The following is a 23,707-nucleotide window of genomic DNA, read 5'->3' as shown; positions in this document are numbered from 1 at the left end:
ACATAGACTGTGGAGCTCATCTCGGAAAGGAACATAATTGGTTCTACTTGGTACGATTGTGTGGGTGAAAATGATTTTCTGTGGCCATATTGGCAAGAAAGGAACACTTGTGATTAAAAATCTGTGTTTGATATGTAAATCGGTGTTCATACTGAAGCGGTGTGTTATAGTGAAAGCTGGTAGCTAGTAAAATACCCTGGAGCTAAAAATCCTCCCAGTTTTGGATTGGAGCTTAATTGACAGTGATGGAGCACAGGAAAAAGCTGCAGCTAAGAGCTGCTGGAGGACGACTGGAGGCCCAACAAGAGGGAGAATTGAAAAGAGAGGAAAAAAAGTATGCATTTTCAGATTATTTCAACCAGTTTCCTTCAGGAGAGTAGATCTGCCTTTTTAAAATATTTCCTTGAGCACTGTGAATTAGGTGGACACTTATGGCTGAAAGGAGGTTTAATTTCTGACGCAATTTCAACACGTTAGAGGAAAAATCCATAGTAAACGGTTCTTTCTGCATCCTCCTTGCATTTTGTTGTTTATTGGTGAATTTTTCTTGTTCACAAGTATCTGATGTCTGGATCATTCTCTACTGACACCAATAGTACAGCAATGTCTTCAGCGGCGGGAGTCTTAATGGACCACAATGCACTGCAGCCACAAAGATCATTTTTAATAAGCGGCCCTGCTGCAATCATAGACGTTCACTACTTTGTTAAACGTCGTTCTGGGAAATGTAATTAAGTCACACACTGGATTAATGTGAAGGTTGAATGAAAAAGAATGAATCTTTTAAAGAGGCTTTCATTATGCGACCAAAAGCCCGGTGGAAGCTAGCTATTTAAGTACAGTGTTTCTCCAGTAGTTTAAGTTGGATGATATGGTGTGATTCTAAAAATACAGATGTGAATTTAATTCCAGTAAGGAACTCCAAAATCATACTATACTAACTACATACTATGAATCTTTACATTCTTTATATAATGAACGTAGCATTTAAACCCACGCAAACAAAAATAAAAAATGAATGCCCTCCTTTTCATTTCTTTGCTTGCATCAGTCCTTTAGTTGTTTATTAATCACATCCCTCTAAATAAATTGCAATTTTCTGTCTCAACAAATTTGCCTTACAAGCGCCTCATAAACTATGCCTCTGTGTCTCACTGAGACTCCGCTGGCACTGTGAGACACAGAGCACACAAGGACAACGGCACGAGTGATCAATACTTCACACACTCTCTCCCATCTCACCGCCTACGCGTGGTAAAATGCCACCACAGTGAATATTAAGGATCTGAAGCGCTTGAAGTCGGGATGCTCCATGGCTTCATGTTGCGAGGAAACGAGAGGAAAGTCGCCTCCCTCTTGAGAGAGTGTCTCAGTCTTTGTCCCCCTCCCCACAACCCCATCCACCCACCCAGAGCTGTCTGACTGTGTCTCTGCAGCCTCCTGACAGATAAGAGGGAGTGTTTTGGCTGCACAGTGTGAATCATTGAATAACGATGGCGCAGGACTCAGTGCATATGAAGTGAGTAACAAAAGCTCCAGATATAAGCACATACGGAGCTTCAGCACGCGGCGCAGAGCACTTCAAAGACTATCACTGCGGGCACTCAGGGTGCAATCAGAATGCTCTGAAGCACCATTTGGAGCAAAATAAAAAACATTTCAAACCGGGTTTCTAAATCAATGTGGGCATGTTAGATTTCTCTTTAGCTGCTGTTAAGTGCACCTTAAGTCCCTTATTTGATGGGTTGTTTCTAAGAAAAGCCAGCTGATAAAAGGATCAGATATTAGAAAGCTTCTGTCTTGTTTTTTTGCGGCAATTGTATTGTTTGTTGTGAACGTGAACTTTATCATTTACATAGGATAAAGAGAAATTGGGTTTAGAAAAAGAGGTTGTTTTTCTGCTTTGGTTGTGACGGTTGTTCAGGCTGAAAAGTGGATCAGTGCCATAAAGTAAATACAATTTGTAAGATAAGGCAAAAAGTGAACATGGATGGGCGGACAGATTTCTGAGAGCCGTGCGTGCTGGTCCACAGCAGCCGTTTGAACGGCTTGAAGTAGGCTGCTCATCTTGACCGTTTGAAGTTACCTCCCGGAGCGCCGATGCTACGCTTCCACGATGATCCTGTTGGTCGGGATGTACTTAGAACCTGAGACCAAGAAGTTGTTTTGGCTTAACAAGTTCTGCCCTGCAGGAGCCTGTGCAGGTGGACAGATCTTTTCTTTCATAAGACATCATACAAACTGTTGTGGGAAGATACTTTGCTCGAAGATACATGCTGTAAACTACTGTGAATTGAAGATCTTAGGCTACTACATCCCCTGTGTACATTAAATGTGACACCGGCTGCAGAGCATCTCTTTGTCGAGTGTGTTGCACTACCCACATGTTGCATTAAATTGACTCCTTCCTCCACATAGTCTGTCTCTGCCGTTGACCTAGATTGAGGTGGCGGGAAGAATCCTTAGTCCTGGATGACGCGGAACCTTATTTTTCAAACGGCTTTAATTAGATCATAGTTGCGTACCATTTAAATCCCTGAAGACAGATGAGTGACTCGTCACAATCACAACGCATCAACAAAAGCATCCACTAGTTTAGTACACATACTGCAAAGGTGAGATTATCCTCAATCACAATCTCCTAAAATGAATTTACGTTTGGTCTTTCTCAGACAGCAGCATGTCTCATCATTTAATTGGAAACTCATCTGGAGTTCATTCGATTTTCTCTCTGCCTGTGCAAATGTAAAAACCTAACTGATGAGCTGCTGAGGAAATTAAAAGCGCTCTTTTTTTTCCTTCTCATTCTTCTCCCGCCTCCCTCCCTCGGCCTCATTGCCTGTGCTGCGAATGTTACTGCATCAGACATTCTGAGGAGGGCGGTACAGCGTTGACAGTGTTATCTGAGGACAAGTATGTCTGCATGGAGAGAGAACAGATATCGTCCCCACAAACACGGATGTACACACACAGCAATTATAAGTAACGCTGCAGACAGGATTCAGAGATGCACACACACACACACACACACACACACAAGGACACGTATTATGAAGGCGTATACATATATACCCAGAAGGTGGGGGTTATTATATTATAAAAAGATGAGCAACCCAGCTGGAGTCTGGCTGCCTAAGGCGGTGCGAGAGCTGCCGGAGGAGAACGTGTGGCTACGTGGCACGACGGCACGACTAAGTAGTTACAAAAGTCTTTGCAGTTCCTTGATCTCATTTTCCTTCTGAACCGCAGACGTGTTTTGCTCCACGAATGAGGCCGAACCTGCGGTGGAGGCCGAGGGATAATATTTCACGTTTTACTTTTGCCCTTAAACACCTGCAGTTGTTTACTTTGAAAGAATATACTGTATGCATTCCAGATTCAAGTTCAATTACTTATAACAGGATCAAAACTATTTTAACACAAGCCCTTTTTTCCGTTGCGGCTGCGTGAAAGCACAGCGGCGTGTTTTGTGACCACAAACAAGACACACATGTCTGTTGCATTGGCCGGTACGTTTGCATACATGTCACATCCGAGAGCACAACCATCATTCATTATTGTTTAAAGATTTCCAGTTTGGGTGTCATCACATGTATTATTTCCCTCCCTTACCTTCTGTATCTGCACACTATGAGATGGTGTTCCTCTGCAGTGGTGACCTAGATATAGTTTTAGAGGAGAACTCTCAACACCTGATGAACTCAAACACCCTTTCAAACATCCTTAATCAGTACATCAATATTTTATATATACTCTAAAGTCTCTCTCTCTCTCTCTCTCTCTCTCTCTCTCTCTCTCTCTCTCTCTCTCTCTCTCTCTCTCTCTCTCTCTCTCTCTCTCTCTCTCTCTCTCTTTTAAGGAAAGACATACGTGATCAAGCACAATACTGCCAAATATGCTGAGCAAAGACATCGTCTAATGGCCTTTGTGAGACAACAGCACTTTGTAGGGCCATTATGGAGCTTATAAATTGACCACAAGGCTTTTTTTTAATCAATCACATACAGTACAGCTTTAACAAAACATCCCCAGTGATGCAAAGCAGCCTTTAGTAAACCAGAACACAGAGTGAATTATTAAAGGAGACACACGCAGTGCAGTGTCAGACAAATCAATCTGAAATGTTGCTTAAGGATAACATTTTAATAATTCCCCACATTTGCTATGGATTATGTTAATTTTTCATATGCATGTCAGTGAGTCTCTACGTCAGCAAACCAAATAAAAATAAGATTTCATAATTATTAGTTGTTGATGTGTGACATGGCCTCCTCTTGCGTTGTTCTGCTCTATGTATTTCTTTGTGTGTGAAACTATGACGCTGTGTTTATTGAGGATGTGAACTGATTCTGTAGATCTGATGTGTAAAATAAGTTCAATCAAGATATTGACATACATACAGCATGTACTGTCACAGCACCTGTACAACAAAGAAGCCCAATTTCTTGTGTCGGACCAAAAAATATATAACATAGGAGAACATAGAAGAACATATTAGCTCAACTAACATGACCAAAACGTTGCCAGTTATTCACATAACATAACAACAAGTTATCCAGACACTTGAGCGTGCACCTGTGCAGCGCTGCACCACTTGTGCATTCCAAATAAAATTACCGGGCGGTAAGGTGGGGGGACGTTATTGAGCTCATGCTGACAAGGTTGTCGAATAGACGCCGTGAATCCTAAGTCTCCGAGTTACCACGGCAACAGCGTCTGCGACCACTTCTGCAAGGACGTCTTTGGCAGCGCGCCATCGCTCATTCATGGCGAAGAGAAGAAAGGCGGTTGTGATGGAAGCATGACGGGGACGGTGTGGGGATTAGGTAGATATTGTATATAGGGGAAGGCATCACAGGATTTACATTTATATCTGATTATTCTGTGTTATTTTATGTTGTGTAACTAAGCAATGTGGTTCACTACAGTGATATTTTTGGCGGTATGATTCCTCTATATTATTCTAGGCCCCAGGAAGCGGTTGAGTTGTATTATTGTTCTCTCAGTATTAGTTTTTTCATTATTACTTGCAACAATAGAAATATTACTGTAGATGTGTGATGTTTAAGTTTGCCACTCGTGTCTCTGCTTTGAGATCATTTTAAGGTCCTTTTTGTGTGGGTGAAGAAAGCGAAGTTGTGCCTGTTTTTTGTCTTGACGTCTTTGTGTTGCCGACTTTAAGACTGACTGCTGCCCACTCATCACGAGAACTCCGACTATTATAGTCATTTTTGATTAACCTTCCAATCATAACCTTGGGCCATCGATCAATCGTTTGGAATATAAAGTCAAATCACAATTTCCTAAAGGAAAAATCTCAAATTTTATTTAAGATTGAAAGCAACAAATGTTTGCGTTTGCTAAATTTCTAAATTAAAATTCAATAAAGGAAAATATTTCCTCGCTAATAGAACGACTAAAGCATGTGAAATATTTTGGATTATTAGATATAAGATTCTAAGCAAGGAAGCAACAGAGGGTCATGCTCGGTTTGGCTTACTCCCAATTTCATCCTGATTTATGATCCATTTTATATTAGATGACTATCCCGGTCCCTTTATTGAGCTTCTCCCTCTAGCTGTATCTTTCCATTTTCACTTTTCACCTTTCCCTTCACTTCAGCTCCCAGGTACGCCGAGGCTCTCGGACAACAGTCTGCATCGCGGCAGGCGAGGTCCATGGGACACGAGGAGCAGATGGCAAGGTGACAGCGCTGACCGGACAGAAGGCCGTTACTTCATCCAAACCAAACGCTTATTCCTACACGCTGGGGTTCACGTTCGGCCAACCTGTGATTAGCCATTTGACAACATCTGCGGTTCGGTGCTTGGGAAACCTTTCTTTTCGGTTGAATTCATCGCTACGTTTTGGTCTCCGTGTAGACAATGAAGCTCCATTGAGCCGTCCGTCAAACGGAACATCTGTCTCTCCGGATGCCACTTTGCTGTTTCACAATTCAGGTTGTTTTCCCGGTCACTCTTTGTTCACTCTGTCCTTGTTACTCTTCACTTCTTCACTTTATCATTTGTAATAATTCCGCATCCCTGAAGGTGGAGTACAAAGAAAGCTGAGGATGCTTCTCTGACATTTGCAGCTTCTGACTTTGTCTCTTAAACTATAAACATCTGTGAATCCTTCAGATTATGCTTATTCCTCTTTGACGCCTCCTCTCTCGCCCAACACATAATATCATTAAATAATTGTTGTGCAATGTACCAGTTTTGTCCATTATTACCATAATTAAGACTGTGATAAGAAAAACATGATGCCATTGCAAGCTACAGGACTGATTCTTACTACAGATGTTGGTCTGTTTGGATGATCCCATATGGATCGACGACGGTGCCTCCTCAGCTTTGAAATGTCCCTCTAGTTGTGACTGAGAGCCTTTTAATGGCTTAATCAGATTTGACCGGAACTGTTAATGGACGAAAGTGAGACCAACGTTTGCGGGCAGACAACAAGATCTCTGATGTGACGTGTCGTGTTATCGACTTAAGGTTACCGGAGTGCCGTGTTGTGTTGTTTAATGCACGCTTAAATATAGCAGCAGCTATTTTTTTGCTTGATGCGAAAAAATGTATTCCATTAGAACTGAATTAAACCTGCTGGAGTCAAACTGAATGCTGTATTGTGCTGTTTGAGGTGCACGAAAGCATTTTCCTCCTCATAAAACATTTATAAGATCCAGTATTTTATATCCGTGAAAGTTGACATCTAATGTATGTCGACTTGCTAGCGGTCTTCTTTCTCCCTGACTCAGCTGGCACGTTGAAGTGTGTCTTCACGTGTTACGGCCACCTGATATGTTGGTCCGCGTGTTGCGTCACTGACACCGGCGCTACCGAGCGCCCCGCCGGTCTCACACAGCAAATATCCGGCTGTGCAGAGGGGGAGAATGAAGGCAGGGTTTGAACTTCTCTTTCAAGCCCCCCTTTGATTATTCACACAAATGCTTCCAACACCTTTTGTGAGCAGAACGGAGCGCAACTCTATAAATAAAGTTCAAGGAATGAATATCTAAACGTGTTTATATTTGTCACAATGTATGAGTCATTGCATCTCGCCCCTTTATATCATAGCAGGCCTTCACCCTTACTTTGACTGTGGCTTTACAGAAAAAGCTATTGTGACTTTGTCCTCAGACAGCGTTGCGCCGCATGTCTCATGAGCTCACTTTGAGCATACTCACACCTCATCTCATATCTTAACTCCCCTGCTGTTAGTCTGCCGCAGCATTGCAGACTCCTTTTTTTAAGATGAAGGAAATATAGATGCAGCAAAGGTCCCATCCTAATAAAGTCTCGCTAGGCAATCTTTGATGTGTTTGCTCAAAAGATTCTGCCTCAATTTATATTATCAAGAATGAACAGCCAACGTTTATGAAAGGTCACTCCTTACCTCATCAGCAAATAGACAAATGTGGTGCTGAAGCCTTAACGTGAGCTCAATGCTGCATGATGTACGTTTTGCCTGTGATTCATTCAAAGTGATTTTAGTGGTCCGTATGTTTCCGGGCTGAAAATAAGGAACACAACTCCGTGAGTGGTTCCTTTGTCTAACCAGGTGTTGGTAAGTGATGTCTGAGTGAGAGAGGCAAACACGGGTCATCCTTAGAACCACCTTATTTCTTTTATATTGTTCCTACGCAAATACAATCCTGGACTACACAGAGCAAAGAGAAAATCTGCTTCATTTTGGCAGGCTAATAATTACCTTTTTTCTTTACCCACTTATCTTTTCAGGAAACTTTATTAGTGTAATCTATGCATTTTCCCGTATAGTTATCCATCTCTTTAAACCCACACATCATTAAAAGCCTTTGATGATTTACCACGTGGTTGGCAGCACATAATCGTCAATATCATTCCCTTGCTGCAAGTCTAATAATCAAAACTGCAGAAGAAGCAGCAGCTGCTGTATTGTTTTCGGGTTTGATGGACAGGTGGTGTCGTCACTGTTTCATTTAGAAAGCCAACAGATACTTGCACTCACAAGTTGGACTTTTATCAGCTCCTACAGTTTGGGAACACGCGGCCTCCTTCCTCCTCACCTCCCCTGAGAATCACTGTGGTCCCCCGCGTATTACTGCAATATTTCCCCTGACTCCTCAACATCTCCCTCCCCGAGGGAAAGAAAAGGGGGAAAAAAACAAGCATTGAATCATGTATGAGAGGTAATCAGCCGCTATGCCTGCTCCCTGGAAAAAAAACACTGGCATTTATCCTCGCTTGACATTGCTGTGGCTAGTGCAGTTTCTGTTCCAGATTTGCCAGCCATCTTGTGCTTTATGCAGCAAATTCACCAAGGTTATAGTATTTTCTTCCGATGCAAATTAAAGCTCTATTGACTTTTTCATTGAAAAAATTAACATTTTATCATAGTGGTTCAAGCAGGAACTGGATGAACACCCTTTGGCTTGACATCGGACCCTTCAGAACTTAATATGCTTATCTATGCAGGCATGCAGATTTAACATTGTAGTTCTAAACAGAAAGTGCTGTATGTATTATTATTTATTATAATCCTGCGACACGTAACAGATACTGCGCCTTTTCTGAAGGTGACCCAAGGTGCTTGCACACACAGATTTTTCCTGTATTACCCTGGTTTTCATGACTGTCTTTTTAATGTCAGTCAATCAGTTCCTAGTTCATGTTGGAGTAGCCCCCTTTGAGTTTGGACGTTTTTCAATTGTCTGTCTCCAGCGGACGCTGATTTCTGATTACTGCCTATTTCTAAATCCACTATGATCTGGTGTTCCCGGCTGTTGGTGGGATAATGTTCCTAGGGCAAGGCCTCTCTCTCGCGCTCTCACTCTCATCTCCTTAGTGGGCGGGCAGTGGGCGCGATGACTAAGCCAAGGTTGGCCATGTGCTAGAACATAATCCACTGAAAGCCAATATCCCTCCTGCCCACCTATCATGATTTCATCACTCAAACAGCGATAATACAAAATTAGTAGATGAAGTAAGAAGAAAGCTGGAGTTCTTTCTGAAAGATCGGCTGAAATATAACTTATTAACGGTTGCTAGACGATGCCCACATATATATATGTATGCAGAAAACTCAAAGATACGTGCCATCATCTGTTTATCAGCCACACACAGACAATTAAAATTAAAAAATCATAAAAGACACTTGACACTAAGCAATCAGCAGATACTAAGGTGTTTTTCTTAGATGTTTTTAATCATTATTCTTCTATTTTTGGTGGTTAAACAGCGCCGGCTGGACGCGGGAATGATGTGGTGTTAAATGAAATCACCCCTATAGTCAATCCATTATCAAGGCAAGCTTGTTAGCAGATTCCAAACTGTCTGGCATTGCGCTTCAGGAGTCTTATCATTGGGCAACAGCGAGCCTGTTTACTTGGACCAAACCTCGAGACGGGGATTAGAAGAAAACAAAGGGAGATTCACAGAGGGATGCTGGGCGTGGAAACGGATGAACTGGGAATAAGAAATAAGGGGAGTACGCAGTCTATTTTTAGTTCAGAAAACATGACAGGGAGGAGGTGGGGGGGGGGGGCTTTCTCCATCCCCTCGTTTCCCACATTCCTCCTTGGCACGTGCAACAGACACTCAGGACGGCTCCGTGTGCCCTGAATACCAATAAGAGAGAAGCAGCTGGATACTGGCGGGCTGACATTCTTCTGCCTCCGCCCGTCTGCAGAACCGAGACAAGACGAGGACAGGGTATCTGACAGGACGGGCACACTTCAGAGGACGCAGCGGCCCGGGAGAGACTGCAGACAGATAAGGGCGGACCGTGTGACGCAGGTGGCACTTGAACTACGGAGCGATGAAGATCATAGGCTGAGGACTCGTGGAGTGGTTCTGACAGTCATTAGGTAAAACGATCTTGCTGGATTTGGAGAATCTGAACTTTATCACTGCCATATTTGGTGGATAAAGTTTAGGGGACAGGGGGATGTTGTTGCAAATGAGGCCGCTGGGAAAAGTCAATTGTCTCAATTATTGCAGCGTTAAACCTGTTATAATCCTCTCTCACCTGCACCAACACCAGCTCCTTCATTCACACGCAGGTCTCTGCTGACAGGCAGGCGACGCCAATATCAACAAATCAAATCATTCCGTCGCGAAGGCGAAGAGAGACCCGTCCTACCGTACCCTAATGCTTTGTCAAACCCGACCTTGTCCTTTTCCATTCCGCTCAAGCTTCTTTTATCTTTCGTCAAGCAAAGGCAGCAAGAAAGAAGAGGCATCGCTGCCAATATACTGGTCCACCAGACCGTTGCTGGGGCTTTATTGGCAGATGGGAAACACTGTCAACAGTTTCCAGCCTGATACACAGTATGCTCTCATTTGAATTGTAAGTGTGGTGTCAAAATCAGTAAACATGCTATTTGAGAGGTACATTGGTAATGGCAGTAAATATTTATTTATTTAAATCTAATGTGTTTTTAATGTAGTCTGAAGTGAAAGGTGTAAAAGAGGTATAAGAGGTAGAAGTTCAGAGTCTGTCGGCGAAAGATTAAGATATTTCACTTTGGAAATGTAGCAATACTACAATGTAAACACACGCATTTAAAATCATACAAAAGTACCATGATTATAAAATCATTTTTTCGATTGTAAAACTCTTCATTATGAAAAACGGCCTACTTAACAACTATATTGATCATATCACTGAATTCTGATTAGTAGTTATTTCAAGCGTACATCACTTTGATGTTGCAGATGGCGAACACAATAGAATAGAATAAAATCTCTATTGTTATTGTCAACCAGAGAGATAATGTATCTTCATCCCACTAAGCAAAAGCACAACCACAACATAAGAAGCATTGACATAGAAAGAGTCATATGACTTTCACATCAACGTCTTCGATCACCACAGTGATTTAACTGAGGTAAGAAGATGCTACTTATTCAACAAAGGTTCTGTGAAGCTCCTTCCTGACATCAAGAAATCAAACGGGCTGAATAGAAGATCTGTCAGTACACTACTGGTACTTAATCCTGAGAGCTACACTTTAGGTGACTTCATAAGGCAGCAAACAATCACAACAGCTTTGTTCACTAGTCCTAAAATTGATTAAATCTTATTTGCTTTCTTCTTGCTGGCATTTTGAAGTGAAGTTGGAGGAGGTACTCGTGCATAGTGGTTGAATAAACTGCAGCACCTCCCCAGTTTGGAGAAGCAGTACCAGCACAGGAGCAGAGCAACATACCATAATGCAGTGGACGGGTCAGCTGCTAAACGTGTGCAGCCACTTAAAAGTAAGGCTAACCTAAATTAATCAAAATAAATTGAAGTGTTATATTTAGGGATTTTCAGGGAATTGAACAGAAAGTAAAACTAACGTAAACTATCTCATAAACCCCTTAACAAAAACAGTATAGATAAGGTTCCCTTTTATTTCAGTTCCCCATGGAAAAATATTCTAAATATATTGTACACTTGTACTTGTAAAGGGATCTTGATTTTTCAAGTGCATCTCTGTTCAATGTGGTATATTTTGATGCTATTCCCATCCACAGCGGTACATTACTTTGGTACTCCAGTCTGTACCTGGTGACTAAAGCAATTAAATACATCTCGTGGATATAAAACCATGATGGGCAGTGGAGTAGAAAAGTAGCAGAAAATAGAAACAATCAAGTCAAAGTACCTCAAAATTGAGCCCTAGTTCCTTTTCATCGCCGCCTGCAGGTCGTAATGGACTGAGCAGCTAATCTTAAAAGGGTGTGAATGTCTGCACTGAAATAAAGAAGCCCCCCCACAAACACACACTCGTGTTCTGTCACTTTGTGGGCTAAGGGTGTGCTGGACAATTTGCTGAAGTGTTTGAGATAATGGCCTCTGACAGTCTGCTGGTGAGGTTGTCATGGGGATTCCAACTGAGCAGCCGCCACAGTACACAGTACCGAAAGACGGGAATCTTCAAGCTAGCTGACAAATTAGAAGCATTCGAGAAGCAGGATGAACACAATAACGGTGATTAAGATGAGGATTTGTGTTGAGAGGGAAAGCACGGTGGTTTTGTTTTAGATGTAGTATGCTAAAAATAGCACGTCACTTATTATTTTATATGTTAACTTCAAACAGGACGAGGGCTTTGTCCAAAACCACTCTATAGTGTAGTGCAGAACATTTGCATATCCGCCCTGAGGAAAAAAAGAATATCTCTTAGAATATAACCCGTTAAGATTTGACCAACCAACCAACATCCAGAGACATATATATTCAAGAGTATTGTTTATTACTACGCATTTCCATTGGCTTAAATCCCAAAAGCTGTGAATAACTATTTTGTTTACACCACAGCGGCGTCCAGTGTTTTTATCATGCAGCTTTACTCCTTTCACAGCGTTTTCCGTTCATGGAAGTTGATTGTATTGTTCGGTTGAACTTATGGTTCCACAAGGCCAAGATGGCGACGGGTAAAACGGCAACCTCAAGGCTTCACAGTGTAGGTCCACATTATTTAGCAACGTCACAGTAACAACATCCCCTTCCTAAAAATAAAGAAGCATATAATATCATAATGAATGGGTATGATTTCAGATTTCTTGACACTTGCATATGGATATTTAAGAAACTCACACCTCAGCTACATACATTTTGTTTGTGGCTGCCCTATTTTGCTGCATTTTAGCACAGAAAAGGCACAAGAGGAGGAAAAATCAGCAGCCGATTGAGTCAAAATGGCGCCCGAGGTTTGTAGAGTACGCTGTGCTGTGGACGGCTGTGCTTGCTAACAGGAACTAATGGTGGCGAAGCTGTGAGGCTCAGTTGGGTGCAGGTGGAAGCTGCTCAACATGCTGCAACCTGCAAGCAAAGAATATGTGTGTGTGTGTGTGTGTGTGTGTGTGTGTTTGTGTCTGTCTGAGATGCAAAGCGCAGAGTTTCAGACAAAGGTCTTTCTCAGCCTGTTTGCCAAATGCAGCTAATGTCTCAAAACGTAGGAAAATGTGCCCTTTGGGAAAATTGCTGTTTGACTTTTATTATTTCGCTGGTACTGGATTTGCACAATGGCTCTCAGTCATGGCAGGCTAATCACTGAGACGTGATTGCTTTTTGGAGAACGACTCCTCATTGTCGAGAGCGGCAACGAGCTGCAGGGGGACAATCGGGACGGCGCCTTCAGTTACAGTCGATGTGGATGGAAAATGCCACAGCCAATGGTTGTTTGTTTGGAGAGACTCCCCAATAACGCTGTGAGTCACGAGTGAATCACTTCGCAAAGGGGAGATGACTATGCTCCGGCGAGGTGTAAATACATCCCCCTCCTCTTTCTCTGTGCGAGGATAAAAGCTAACTGGAGTGGCATGGGCTCCGACGAGGGCTCTGATGACTTCAAAGAGAGGCGAGGGATGGGAGAGGAGGGGACAGACGGACAGAGGTGGATGGATGCCCCTCGCTGGTAAGGATCCACACACTGGAGGGGGGGGGGGGGTGTAGAAAGAGAGTGAGGGTGCAGGTGTGCGTCAGGGTGAGCGTGAGGGAGACAAAGGGACAAAGTTAGTGTGATATTGCAGGTATACGAGAAACATCAAAGACCTGAAACTGAAGAAAAAAGGGCACGGGCTCGTGAGGGGGAGGGGGGAGGGGGTGTTAAATAAAAGAGATGAAATTGGAAAGGGCAAAGTGTGAACGCCAGCGTGAGAGAGAGACAGCGGGGGAAACGTCTGAAGTCTACACAGAGACAGAATGAGAGGGGAGAGAAAGACACACAGACAGACAGAAAGAGAGTGAGAGACACAAAAGACACACTGTACATCAGGGGGGGAGGAATTGCATGAAAGACAAGATTTCTTGTTTCTATGTTCTCTTGAAAGCTTTTGACATAAAAATATGACTTTTAATCTGCCAATGATTTGAGATGAAAATTACAAGGGTTGTGTGTGAATGTTATTATTAAGAGAAATTAGGTGGTAATGTTTTGGTTCAGGTTCTAGATGATTCATCTGTTATCAGGCAGAAATACATGTTAAGTAGTGTGATGAATTCTAAAACACCTCACATTGTTCATGGTCTGGGCTGAACCCAACACAGGAAGTAAACCTGACTTAAAATCAAATCAAATCACTCTCCATACGCTAAATGCAACTGGATGTGAACTTATCTGGAAGGGAAAAATGAGAAGCCAATAAGATATGGAGTTTCTATAATGAACGCAATGTCTATCGAGACGAGCAGACAGGTGGAAATTTATACATCGCAGAGCGAAGACTACGTGGACACGTGTGCGATCCAGATGAGTCGGACGTGGATAGTCGGCAGAGGAGGCGCGGCGCTGTAAACCGGGAACACGCTGCGTGGTGAACACAGATAAATACAGTACGTGCAGCGTTCACTCGCCGTCTCCTCTGGATGTTACCCATCTCTGTTTCCCTTTAGTCCTAATGGAGCATCTCTGTCCCCATTAGGACCATCAAACTGGACTCATTCTCCACTCCGGGCTGGGTGCTTCTGTAATCGGGAATTAAATGACCGGATGCAGGCGGGGCCTGAGTCAGCGTCAGTCTTAATGCTCGGGCTTCCTTTAGGACCCTTATGTAACGCTAACAGAGAGGACTAAAGAGCTGTGGCAGCCTTCACGGAGGGGAGAGCCGAGGGCCAAACGGGCCTATGTCTCCGTGCTGTCCTCGCGGAGCAGCCCGAGAGACCATCACCCGGCGAAGTCCGCCTCGGAAAATGTTTAACCGTCGCCTCACTGACGGTGAAATATGTCAAGCTCGATGGTTTGATGTTCTGCACTTTGTTCACATGCAGCTGGGATTCTTGCTCACTGGCAGCGTTTGGTGCGCGCGCAGGAAGTACCTGTGTCCATCTGAGTTCAATCGCCAAAATAAAGTCTGCGGCTTGAAGATTAGAGATGTGTGTTTGGGTTCCGTTTTATTCAGTATCACTCGGTAATCTCAGACTTCACATCAATCATTCTTCAAAGGAGTCATCATACCTTTTTATAAATATGCATATTCACTTTCATATTTGTACCTTGAATATGAAGCTGGAGCCAGCAGCCAGTTAGCACTACAAAGGCTAGAATCAGCTCCTCCAAATCTCACTAATTAAGACGTTATATGTAATTCAATCATTCCGTACGAACATGTAGAGCGTGTTAATGAGAGAGATTTGAAGGTAGTTTGGCAAAACAGACAGATGTGAGAGTTCGATCTATTGAGCCTCCTTTATGTGTTGAAAGTTAATAAACACATTTCTTATTTCTTCTGCTAATATTAGGTAACACCATCAGATTTCTCTTTAGTGCTTTAAAATCTTTTCTTTGACGCCAGTCAAATGGTTTCAGAGTAATGCTGTCAACTATCTCGGTATTACTTTGGTAAAAACTCCGATATCTTTTGTACAAGCTGAAGCTGTCAGATGGTCTCGTTAGGAAGAGCCCTCCTGTTAAGTTTTACCAGCTCATGTTTTGACATTAATCTTCAAAGTTTGGCTTTCATTAAAAAGCTGAATTAGTTATTTCTCCCACATGGTTTTTCAACCAAGGTCGCAATCAATTTACTTTCAGTCCTCTCGTCTCCAAGATCATCTTAGTTTAGACTTTATTCAGCCATTGAGTAATGTAACATCCTGATTTTAATTTGGCCAACGCATCGACAAACACATTTCAGGGGGCGAAGTAAATTTGGGTATCATCAGCATAGATATAATAAGATATCCATTATAGCAAAGAAAAGTATAGAAAAGTTGAAGGATCCAACGGATAGAACAAAAACTATTACAACTCCTATTGGGTAAATACAATCTGAACCACTTAACAATACCTGGATATCAAACCCAATATTCCAGTCTGTGCAGAAGTACAATATGTTGCGGTCAACAGTGTCAAAGGCGAACACAAGGACGGATGTTTTGCCTGTCTTGGTATTTATAATATTTAATATTTATTTATCATTTATAACCTTAATGTCTGCTGTTTCTGTGCTGTGATCGGCAAGGAAGCCTGACTCAAAGTCGTCAAAGTATCCATTTAATCTTAACAAGGAATTTAGGTTAATCCTGAGCAAATACTCAGGGAAGCAAACACAAACCGCAGACTGAAATACAAACAGACAAACAAATCCTTTTTCACTTCTCAATATTCAATATTACCCCTGAAACAAGACGCATCCTAATTGCCAACAGTGAAGGGAGTGAGTTAACTTCTCGACGTTGGTGTAATATTCGTTGATCGTTAAAATCATCGTTTGAGAGGCTTTCGAATAATTTATTTAATTAGGGTTCACTGTATGTAATGAGGTGGGGGCCTTGTATAGGAGTTACACTAGTAGGGTGTTAAGAGATGCCAGTTCTCCTCCTGGGTATAATAGCTGCCCACTGCTGCTAATACTACAATGCAAATGACTCTGGTCTGGCATGCACGTGCAGCAAGAAAGCCTCGTGTCAAATACCGTGTTTGTGTAATGTATCAGTTACATTGTGACATAACATCGCCGGGGGGATTATCATATTATGATGCCGGCACCTGTAAACAGACAAAATGCATTTGTTCATAACACACAAAGCCATAAATGCCAATTTCACATCCAACAGTGTCTGCCAAACACCCGCACGTTCCCCTCGACTGTGTGTGCAAAACCGAACATGGATGTTTTCACACACACAGGAAGAGAAATCGCCTGGCTGGCAAGCTGACATGCAAAGAGCCCTACTTCACACACAAAGATTTCTCTCTGATCTGGCAATTATAGATCGCCCCACCTCAACCCACCCCCCCTCCCGCCCCCTCTCTCTCCTCTTCTCCCTCTTTCTCTCCGTCTTCCTGATCTTCTGATTGCGGATTGAGGGAGACAGGCAGTACAAGAACACTTCAATCTGGCACTCAACTGAGAAAAAAAAGCCGAAAATGTATTCAGTTCCCTCCGCTTCGTGACTCACAAACAACGTAGGACGGCCGGGAAATTGTATTGATAACAGTGCGGGCAGATATGGGTCACGTTTAGCGGATGCAGATTAGGCCTGGGATCTCAAGCCGAATTTGTAGTAGTCTAAACCAAGACCGTATCAATAACGGCAGCAGTTCTGCATGTCGTAATACCGCTGTATTACGGCTGTGTTGTAGCGATGTAGAGGGAGAAAAAGGAAAGTCTTGCTCCTACAAAATGATCTTTTGTACACAGCCACTTTCAATCAATTCACAGAATCAATAGCATGCACTAATACCTGTGTCGTGTCTGTTATTCGTTTGTTCATTACTTCATTCCCGAGTCACACTGAGTGGTTCAGATCTCACAGAGCGGCATCAACACCCTTTTCTCGTTCCCGATGGGTGAAAATGCAGAGAGAATGCAAATAGTGCAGGAAAGTTTGGAAAAAGAGATGCTGGTAATCTTTTTGACTGGACTTTTGACCAGAATTGTTCCCTCTGGTTTAATTATTCTGGTCGCAGTATTGTAACATGCAAAAGAAGAAGAAGACAGCTTTTTGTGGTTCCTACACAGACATTGTCAGGTAGGAAACTAGTATTAGAACCCTGACATGTAAATTAGTATTTGGTCTACTGACATGAAATTTATGCTGAAAGATTTTGCTTTGAAGCATAAATACATTTGAAATATTGTCAAATGGATGTGAAGGTATTACCGGGAAGAAATGTTGATAGTTGATCATTTTAATGCTATTACCTGACATGGCAGTCACAATAAATAAAGATTATTCTGTTATCTGACATTTGTTTTGCCATTTTACCTGCAGTTAACTTGTCCACATACTGTAAAGTGGTGGGAGAACAATAGAAACCGCAGACTCGTTTACTCTTTACACATCATTGATATGCGCGGAAAACACTGAGTTTCACCGGGGACCAATTACTTCAAAGCTGCACCGTATTGACATTTATCTAACAAGAATTTTAAAAAGCTTACTCCAAAAGAACCGAAGACAACAATAATAGTGTAACATATATGTAATGCGTTCATGGGGAACAAACGTGACATTAAAAAAATAGAAACATATAGTTGTAATGGCTCTGCACTGAGACAGAAGTCAATCCGGCTGCTAGAAGAACAATTACTGGATTATAAATGCCCGTCAGCAGCTCAGATGTACGAGAGGGCTGTCAGATATACTACACCACAGAGGAAGAACAGTGAGAAGCAAGAGAATCACTTTCAACCAGGAAATATCTTACAGGTTTCTCTATCGCAACAGAAGACTTTCAATAGAAAAGAGTCAGTACGGTTTAAGGTTTGTGAATTTTACGAATGTGTGACGTAGCAGGTGATGTATCGTAAAGGTGGGAGTTAACTATCACCGTAATATTTTATTTTACGGGCTGGATAAAGTGTTAAGCGCACGCACACCTACAAAGACACGCGCGCCGCCGGCTGCTCGCTCCTCGTGCCGAGTGGCTGAAAAACTTCAGAGCTGTTTTAGGATCCCATAAAAAATTCAGGACCCTCTCTTAGTAACATTCGCCCTACATACAGCACACACACATGCATCAAAGGACTATTCATGGTGCCCACATGTGAGCGGGCATGAAAATACACAAGCACTTACATACTGTGCAGTTGACGATACACAGAAGGCCCTCAGACATGCAGTGCGTATCCACTGAATCCTTCCACGGTTTTTATTGGCTTTTCCCGACAAACAGGAGTTCTGACGTATCACTTGTAGTTAGGGCCCCTCGTCAGCTGTCGCTAATAAATCAGTCTATCACAAAGGCCTGTGCGTGTTTGTGAATCTGTCTGGGCAAACGCATCAGATTAAAGCCAAGGTGCCTGTGCGAACGCATCCTTAAGGGAAACAGGCAACATCTGCACACATCTCCACAGCACAGCAGGTCAACACCTCCGCCGCGCCATCTATTCTCCTTGAAGTGTTAATGACAGGAGGTGGACGGGCCGGAGAGAAGGAAAAGAAAAAAGACTGAGAGAGTTCAAGGATGTAGCCGTACTCCCAGTGACAAGGCTATCAAACCACAGTCTGCGGTACTTGACCATAAGGCCCCCTTTGCTCACGTTATGTAACCCTTCCACTATAGCGGGCTGCAGGAGTTACGTAGGTATGTAGGGCAGAAAATGGAAAATGGAAGCATCACACTTGTTCCCCAGAGCCAAAGAGATATTTCGATTGGATTTAAGTCTAGTGCAGAGAAAAAAGCTCTGAGGCAAACAAACGTTTTCGATTACTACAACAACATCTTCACAAATGAAGACCGTTTGTCATTTTTGAAGGGTGAATCCAATCGGCAGAAGGAAAGAGGGTAACGTTGGGGCATGAACAAACTACACTACGGTTGCATGAGCATGAGGAAACAGAAACACGACAAGGCTGCAGAGGCGGTCTAGTCGGCGTGACGATGTTTCGTCGTCTCATTTAGCCACTTGTTGCCTTTTTTGACACACGGAGACAAGGTTGACACATTCAAATGTACTTGAACTTGTCCTGACTACAGACCAGGTGTCTAAACAAATAATACACTGACCTCTAAAAAGAGGGAACCAGCAGTGCAAAAATAGAGACTCATTTACAGCATTGTATGCACTGATGGCCCATTTTCAACTATAAAGCAGGTGTGCTTAACATCCACATTTTTCACAGCATCTGCACTGTGTGTTGGTGATATTCCTGCGCAAGATGTCGTAACAGCGAAGCAGAACATGAAAGCCTGTTTTCCACTCGAGAGCTGAGCTCGTTTAGCGAGGGCCCAGTCAGTGTGGGTTGCAGCACCCTGTGCCAAGTCATCTCCATCTGAAAAGCGGGTTGAGGCACCTGTTCGTGCCGGCCGCAGCCACACGTCTCCAGACAGCGCTCTTCCGATTGCAGTTCTGAATCAAACCCACTCCAGAAACACAATTTCATCCTCCCTGCTCCCACCGTGTTCTTTCATTCCGCGGCGTATCTGGGTCACACGGAGCCAGGCTGCGGCCATGTGTGGCCACGGGTCGGGAAGTGAAGAGCCGGATGATGTGCGAGTGCTTCGGGGTCAAGATATTAATACGACCGAACATTTAAGATCAAACAGAGCCTTGAGTTTCAAATGTCGCCTGCTAATTGTGAAAAACTAAAATAGTAAGTGTTGGGGTTGGTTTCTCAAGGTAAAAGCTACAAAGTAAAGATATAAGCTATTGATATATCTTAGCGGCTTTATGGGAAGATCGAAAACTTTCAGATCAATAGTAATTGATCTTTCATTTTAAAGGCAAAAACATTGTTCTTCAGTCACTGGTTAATTTCATATTACAGGATATTTTGCTACTGTAATGTATTATTCGAGACTTGGAAAGAAGATATCCACTATCATCATTTTGCATATCTAATGTTTGTAAGTAAGTGCATGACATTTACATTGTATATCTTATATATAGTTTTCTCAAAATTAAGGTTTTTGTCATACTACATACATTAAACTTTCCAGCAGTTTAATTCCTATAAATATTCTGATGTTTTGTAAATATTAAATTCAAAGCCTGATCTGTATAAAGTTCCATTCCTACTAACATTGGGGGAAAGAAATATGAATGGCTGTTGCCCTTTAAACATATATTTAATAAGAGCTATGCTTTCCTCCATGAGTACACGGTATGACAAAACCAGTGAAGTTAACACACCTGAAATACCCTCCCTGTGTGTGTTACTTATGAACAGCCTAGATTATGGGCCAGTCGTCCTGCTGGAAGATGAAAATTGTCAGCAAGAAAATATAAAAACAACCTTTGTGAAACATTTCTGCTTTGCAGCACTTCCAGCAATTCTTGTCCCACGCTGGCAGTAACATGGCCTAACACGCTGCGAGTGCTATAAATGACCCTCAATCTATGATATCATGCTAAGCGCGTCCCTCTCCTGGCGTGCAGATGCTGTCACAGATGGAATGGGAGCATTCGCTGAAGGGTGAAGAGAATCAAGTGAAGAAACTCCCTCCACGCTTGGGTCCTCCTCAAGTAAGATGAGAAAATGATCACTTCATTGGTGCATCTGAAAGCTAAGTAAAACGTTGCACGGCCCGACAGGCAACGTGCACGAACACACAGCTGTTGTTGCTCAGGTGTGACACCGAAGGTATTTAATACATTCACAATAATTGCAGGACACCATAAGCTAGAATCCGGCCTCACTTGATCATGGAATCATGACACCTGGGATGAGGGAATAAGGTGTTTGAGACACGTAAAACACGCGGCATCAGTTCATGCTAGAAGATGTCAGAAGAATACGCAAACTACAATACAATAATTACACCACCAGGGAACAGAAGCCTCTCCTGGTGGTGGCTAAAGTAATTTTTAGAATGGTTTATTTGTGGGTTACTCTTAAATTTAGCTGTGTTTGTCAAGGGAGAAAAGATAAAAACCCAAATGAGTGTTAAGGAAACAGTGCGCACACCCTCATACACATATGTACTATATATACACATATGTATTTATAATTGGGCCTCAAAGTATTCGAATTGTATCATCCCCTGCAGATTGTTATTTTACTAACCGGTTTGATATTTGGTGCTGCATTAAGGTGTCTCAGCAGTGGGCCAGTTCACTGCGCTCCCTTCTTCTGATCCTCCAATTTAGTAACAGATTTAAAAGGGAAACGATACACCACTAGGAGTGTAATGAACAATGGCTAAAAAGCCTGTGGCTTCCATTCAGTTCTATTAATGTCAGTCAGTTAAAAATCCATCCTCCAACGTGTTGGCAATATAAGATGACGGTTTAACTGGAAAATGTGTGTGTGTGTGTGTGTGTGTGTGTGTGTGTGTGTGTGTGTGTGTGTGTGCGTGTGCGCGTGCGTGTGCGTGTGTGTGTGTGTGTGTGTGTGAGGGACAGAGAGCACGGCCTAAATCTACTTGCATGGCATAAATGTTGTGAGACAATAATTACATGTTCTCTCCGTGCTCTCATCAAGCTGGCGTATAGCATTACAACCCTAAATCCACCATGGCACAAGGACACTGTCTTACCATTAGTAATAGCAATTTCCATTGCACGGCTCATCGTTAGGTAAATTGATGCAAGAGAGACACGCTCCCACTCGCAAACACACACTTGTGCAGACTAAATATAGCAGCTGCCTTACCTTTCTGTACACAATCATGTTGGGGGACTCATCCGCTACCCCGTTGGTTCCCTGCCCACCGCTGTTGGTCTGTGCCATGATCCAGTGGGTAAATCTGCCACTGGAAATGTCAGGTGCTCCTGTTGAGGAGAGAATGGATATTTTGGTCCATCAGAAGAACAATGGCGCCTGGGATGTGACTTGGCTCTATACGTGTCCAAGAAGTGGGATCATTTGCATGATCGGTGGCCTGCATCACGTTTCAACATGTTTGGCATTTCCACGCGGAACAGATGTGCAGAGCTCCAATCGTGGCTGCGTGGGTTCACGTTTTCGCAAGGTCTCGACAAGGGCATTTTTTTAAGCAAGGTGGTGTTACGCTTTGAGTGGATACCAGTGCAATTCTCAGTCAACGGGGGAAAAGTTGATGAGGAACAACAAAGCTTGGTGCCATGTAGGACCATTACTCTTTATTTTTTCTCACCTACATTCATTGTGCACAAAAAAAGTCCTGCATGGCACCGTGCATTCTAAGACTGCAACGGTTGCAGAGCCGGACCCTGATAACAATAAATGCTTGTAAAAAATAAAAATGAAACATAACAACAACACACCGTCCGCAGGAGTAGATATACAATGCAGCTTAGACACACACATCCATTCGGCCAGAGCAGACGTAGTCAAAACGCCAATGAGCGGATATCGTAAATGCACGCGAGGCTTCAGCTTCATCGTCCAGCTTCTCCCCCCCCCCCCCCCCCCCCCCCCCCCCCCCCGCGACACCACGACATCCTCGCGGAGGTGAAGTCTGCAACACATAACGGCCCGTAGCACGCAAACAGCGAAGTCACGAAACCGGCTTTAATCGCGAGGCCGTCATCACTCGTTGTACTATGTGCGGCGTTTTTGTTTTTTGTTTTTTTTTCACAGCGCGAGCGCACCGGTCCGCTTTCAGCACATCGGACAGCGAACCCGCAAACCCGCAAAAACCCGCAGACCCGAACCTCGCCCGTTGTCGCACGCGGCGCCCCGCTTAAAATCACGGACAGCGCGTGAATACACCGACAACACACAGTCACGTCGGCCACCGCGGGGGGGGGGGGGGAAGGGTGGTGGGGGCGGCTTACCTGGAGAGAAGAAACAAACAAAACAAAAAAAACGTGCAGCCCGCTGTAAGGAGTCCCGAATCCTCGCGGAGGTGGAGACCTGGTCCTTCGCGTTCAGGGTTTCAACTGGCGGACATAGGAATGCGAGGCGTGTTCATTGGCGACGTGGAGAGGCGGACATTCGTGGGGTGGGGGGCGGGGGGGGGGGGGTGTGTGGAGACTTGGCGCTCCGTCTCTCTGCGTCTCTCTCCGTGTCTCTCCGTGTCTCTCCTCTCTCCTCCTCCTCCTCCTCCTCCTCCGAACGATGCTCAGAAAGCAACGGGCGCGCCACCTCGGAGCGCCGTGAACGCGCATCGATCCATGACCAATCGCGTGTGAGGAATACGTTGCAGCCCGTTTTTGGAGACGTGTAGCTGCGGTTTTCACCAGGTCAAGGAGCACCGCTGTGCACTGAGGACATTGCTGTATCTTGATCAAGGGTTAAGAGGGGGACATTGTATCTTCCATTCGTTTCTTAACAATCAAAGTAACTGTTTCGGATATGTAAACTACTGCGGTTGTCCTAGTTGAAGTAAAGGGATCATCCGCAGACAGTAACTGGACAC

General features: G+C 43.5%; 1 protein-coding gene across 2 annotated transcripts in view; it reads right to left on the bottom strand.

Annotated features, from left to right (window-relative positions):
• The window catches only part of rgs7a (regulator of G protein signaling 7a), a 41,489-nt gene extending 18,035 nt beyond the window's left edge, over window positions 1-23,454 (bottom strand). The window contains exons 1-2 of one of the 2 annotated variants that reach the window (XM_040178163.2): window positions 23,124-23,454; window positions 22,018-22,136 (exon numbers count right to left, since the gene is read on the bottom strand). In XM_040178163.2, coding sequence (XP_040034097.1) covers window positions 22,018-22,095 — 78 coding nt within the window. In that variant the 5' untranslated portion in view covers window positions 22,096-22,136; window positions 23,124-23,454. The remainder of the gene's footprint in view (window positions 1-22,017; window positions 22,137-23,123) is intronic. The other variant, XM_078104757.1, reaches the window with a different exon arrangement.
• Window positions 23,455-23,707: the final 253 nt, after the last annotated feature.

Source organism: Gasterosteus aculeatus, chromosome 6 (genome assembly GCF_964276395.1).
Source record: "Gasterosteus aculeatus chromosome 6, fGasAcu3.hap1.1, whole genome shotgun sequence".
Classification (NCBI taxonomy): Eukaryota; Metazoa; Chordata; class Actinopteri; order Perciformes; family Gasterosteidae; genus Gasterosteus; species Gasterosteus aculeatus.
The sequence above is the reverse complement of the archived record's forward strand: the minus strand, read 5'-3'. Positions and strand labels throughout refer to the sequence as shown.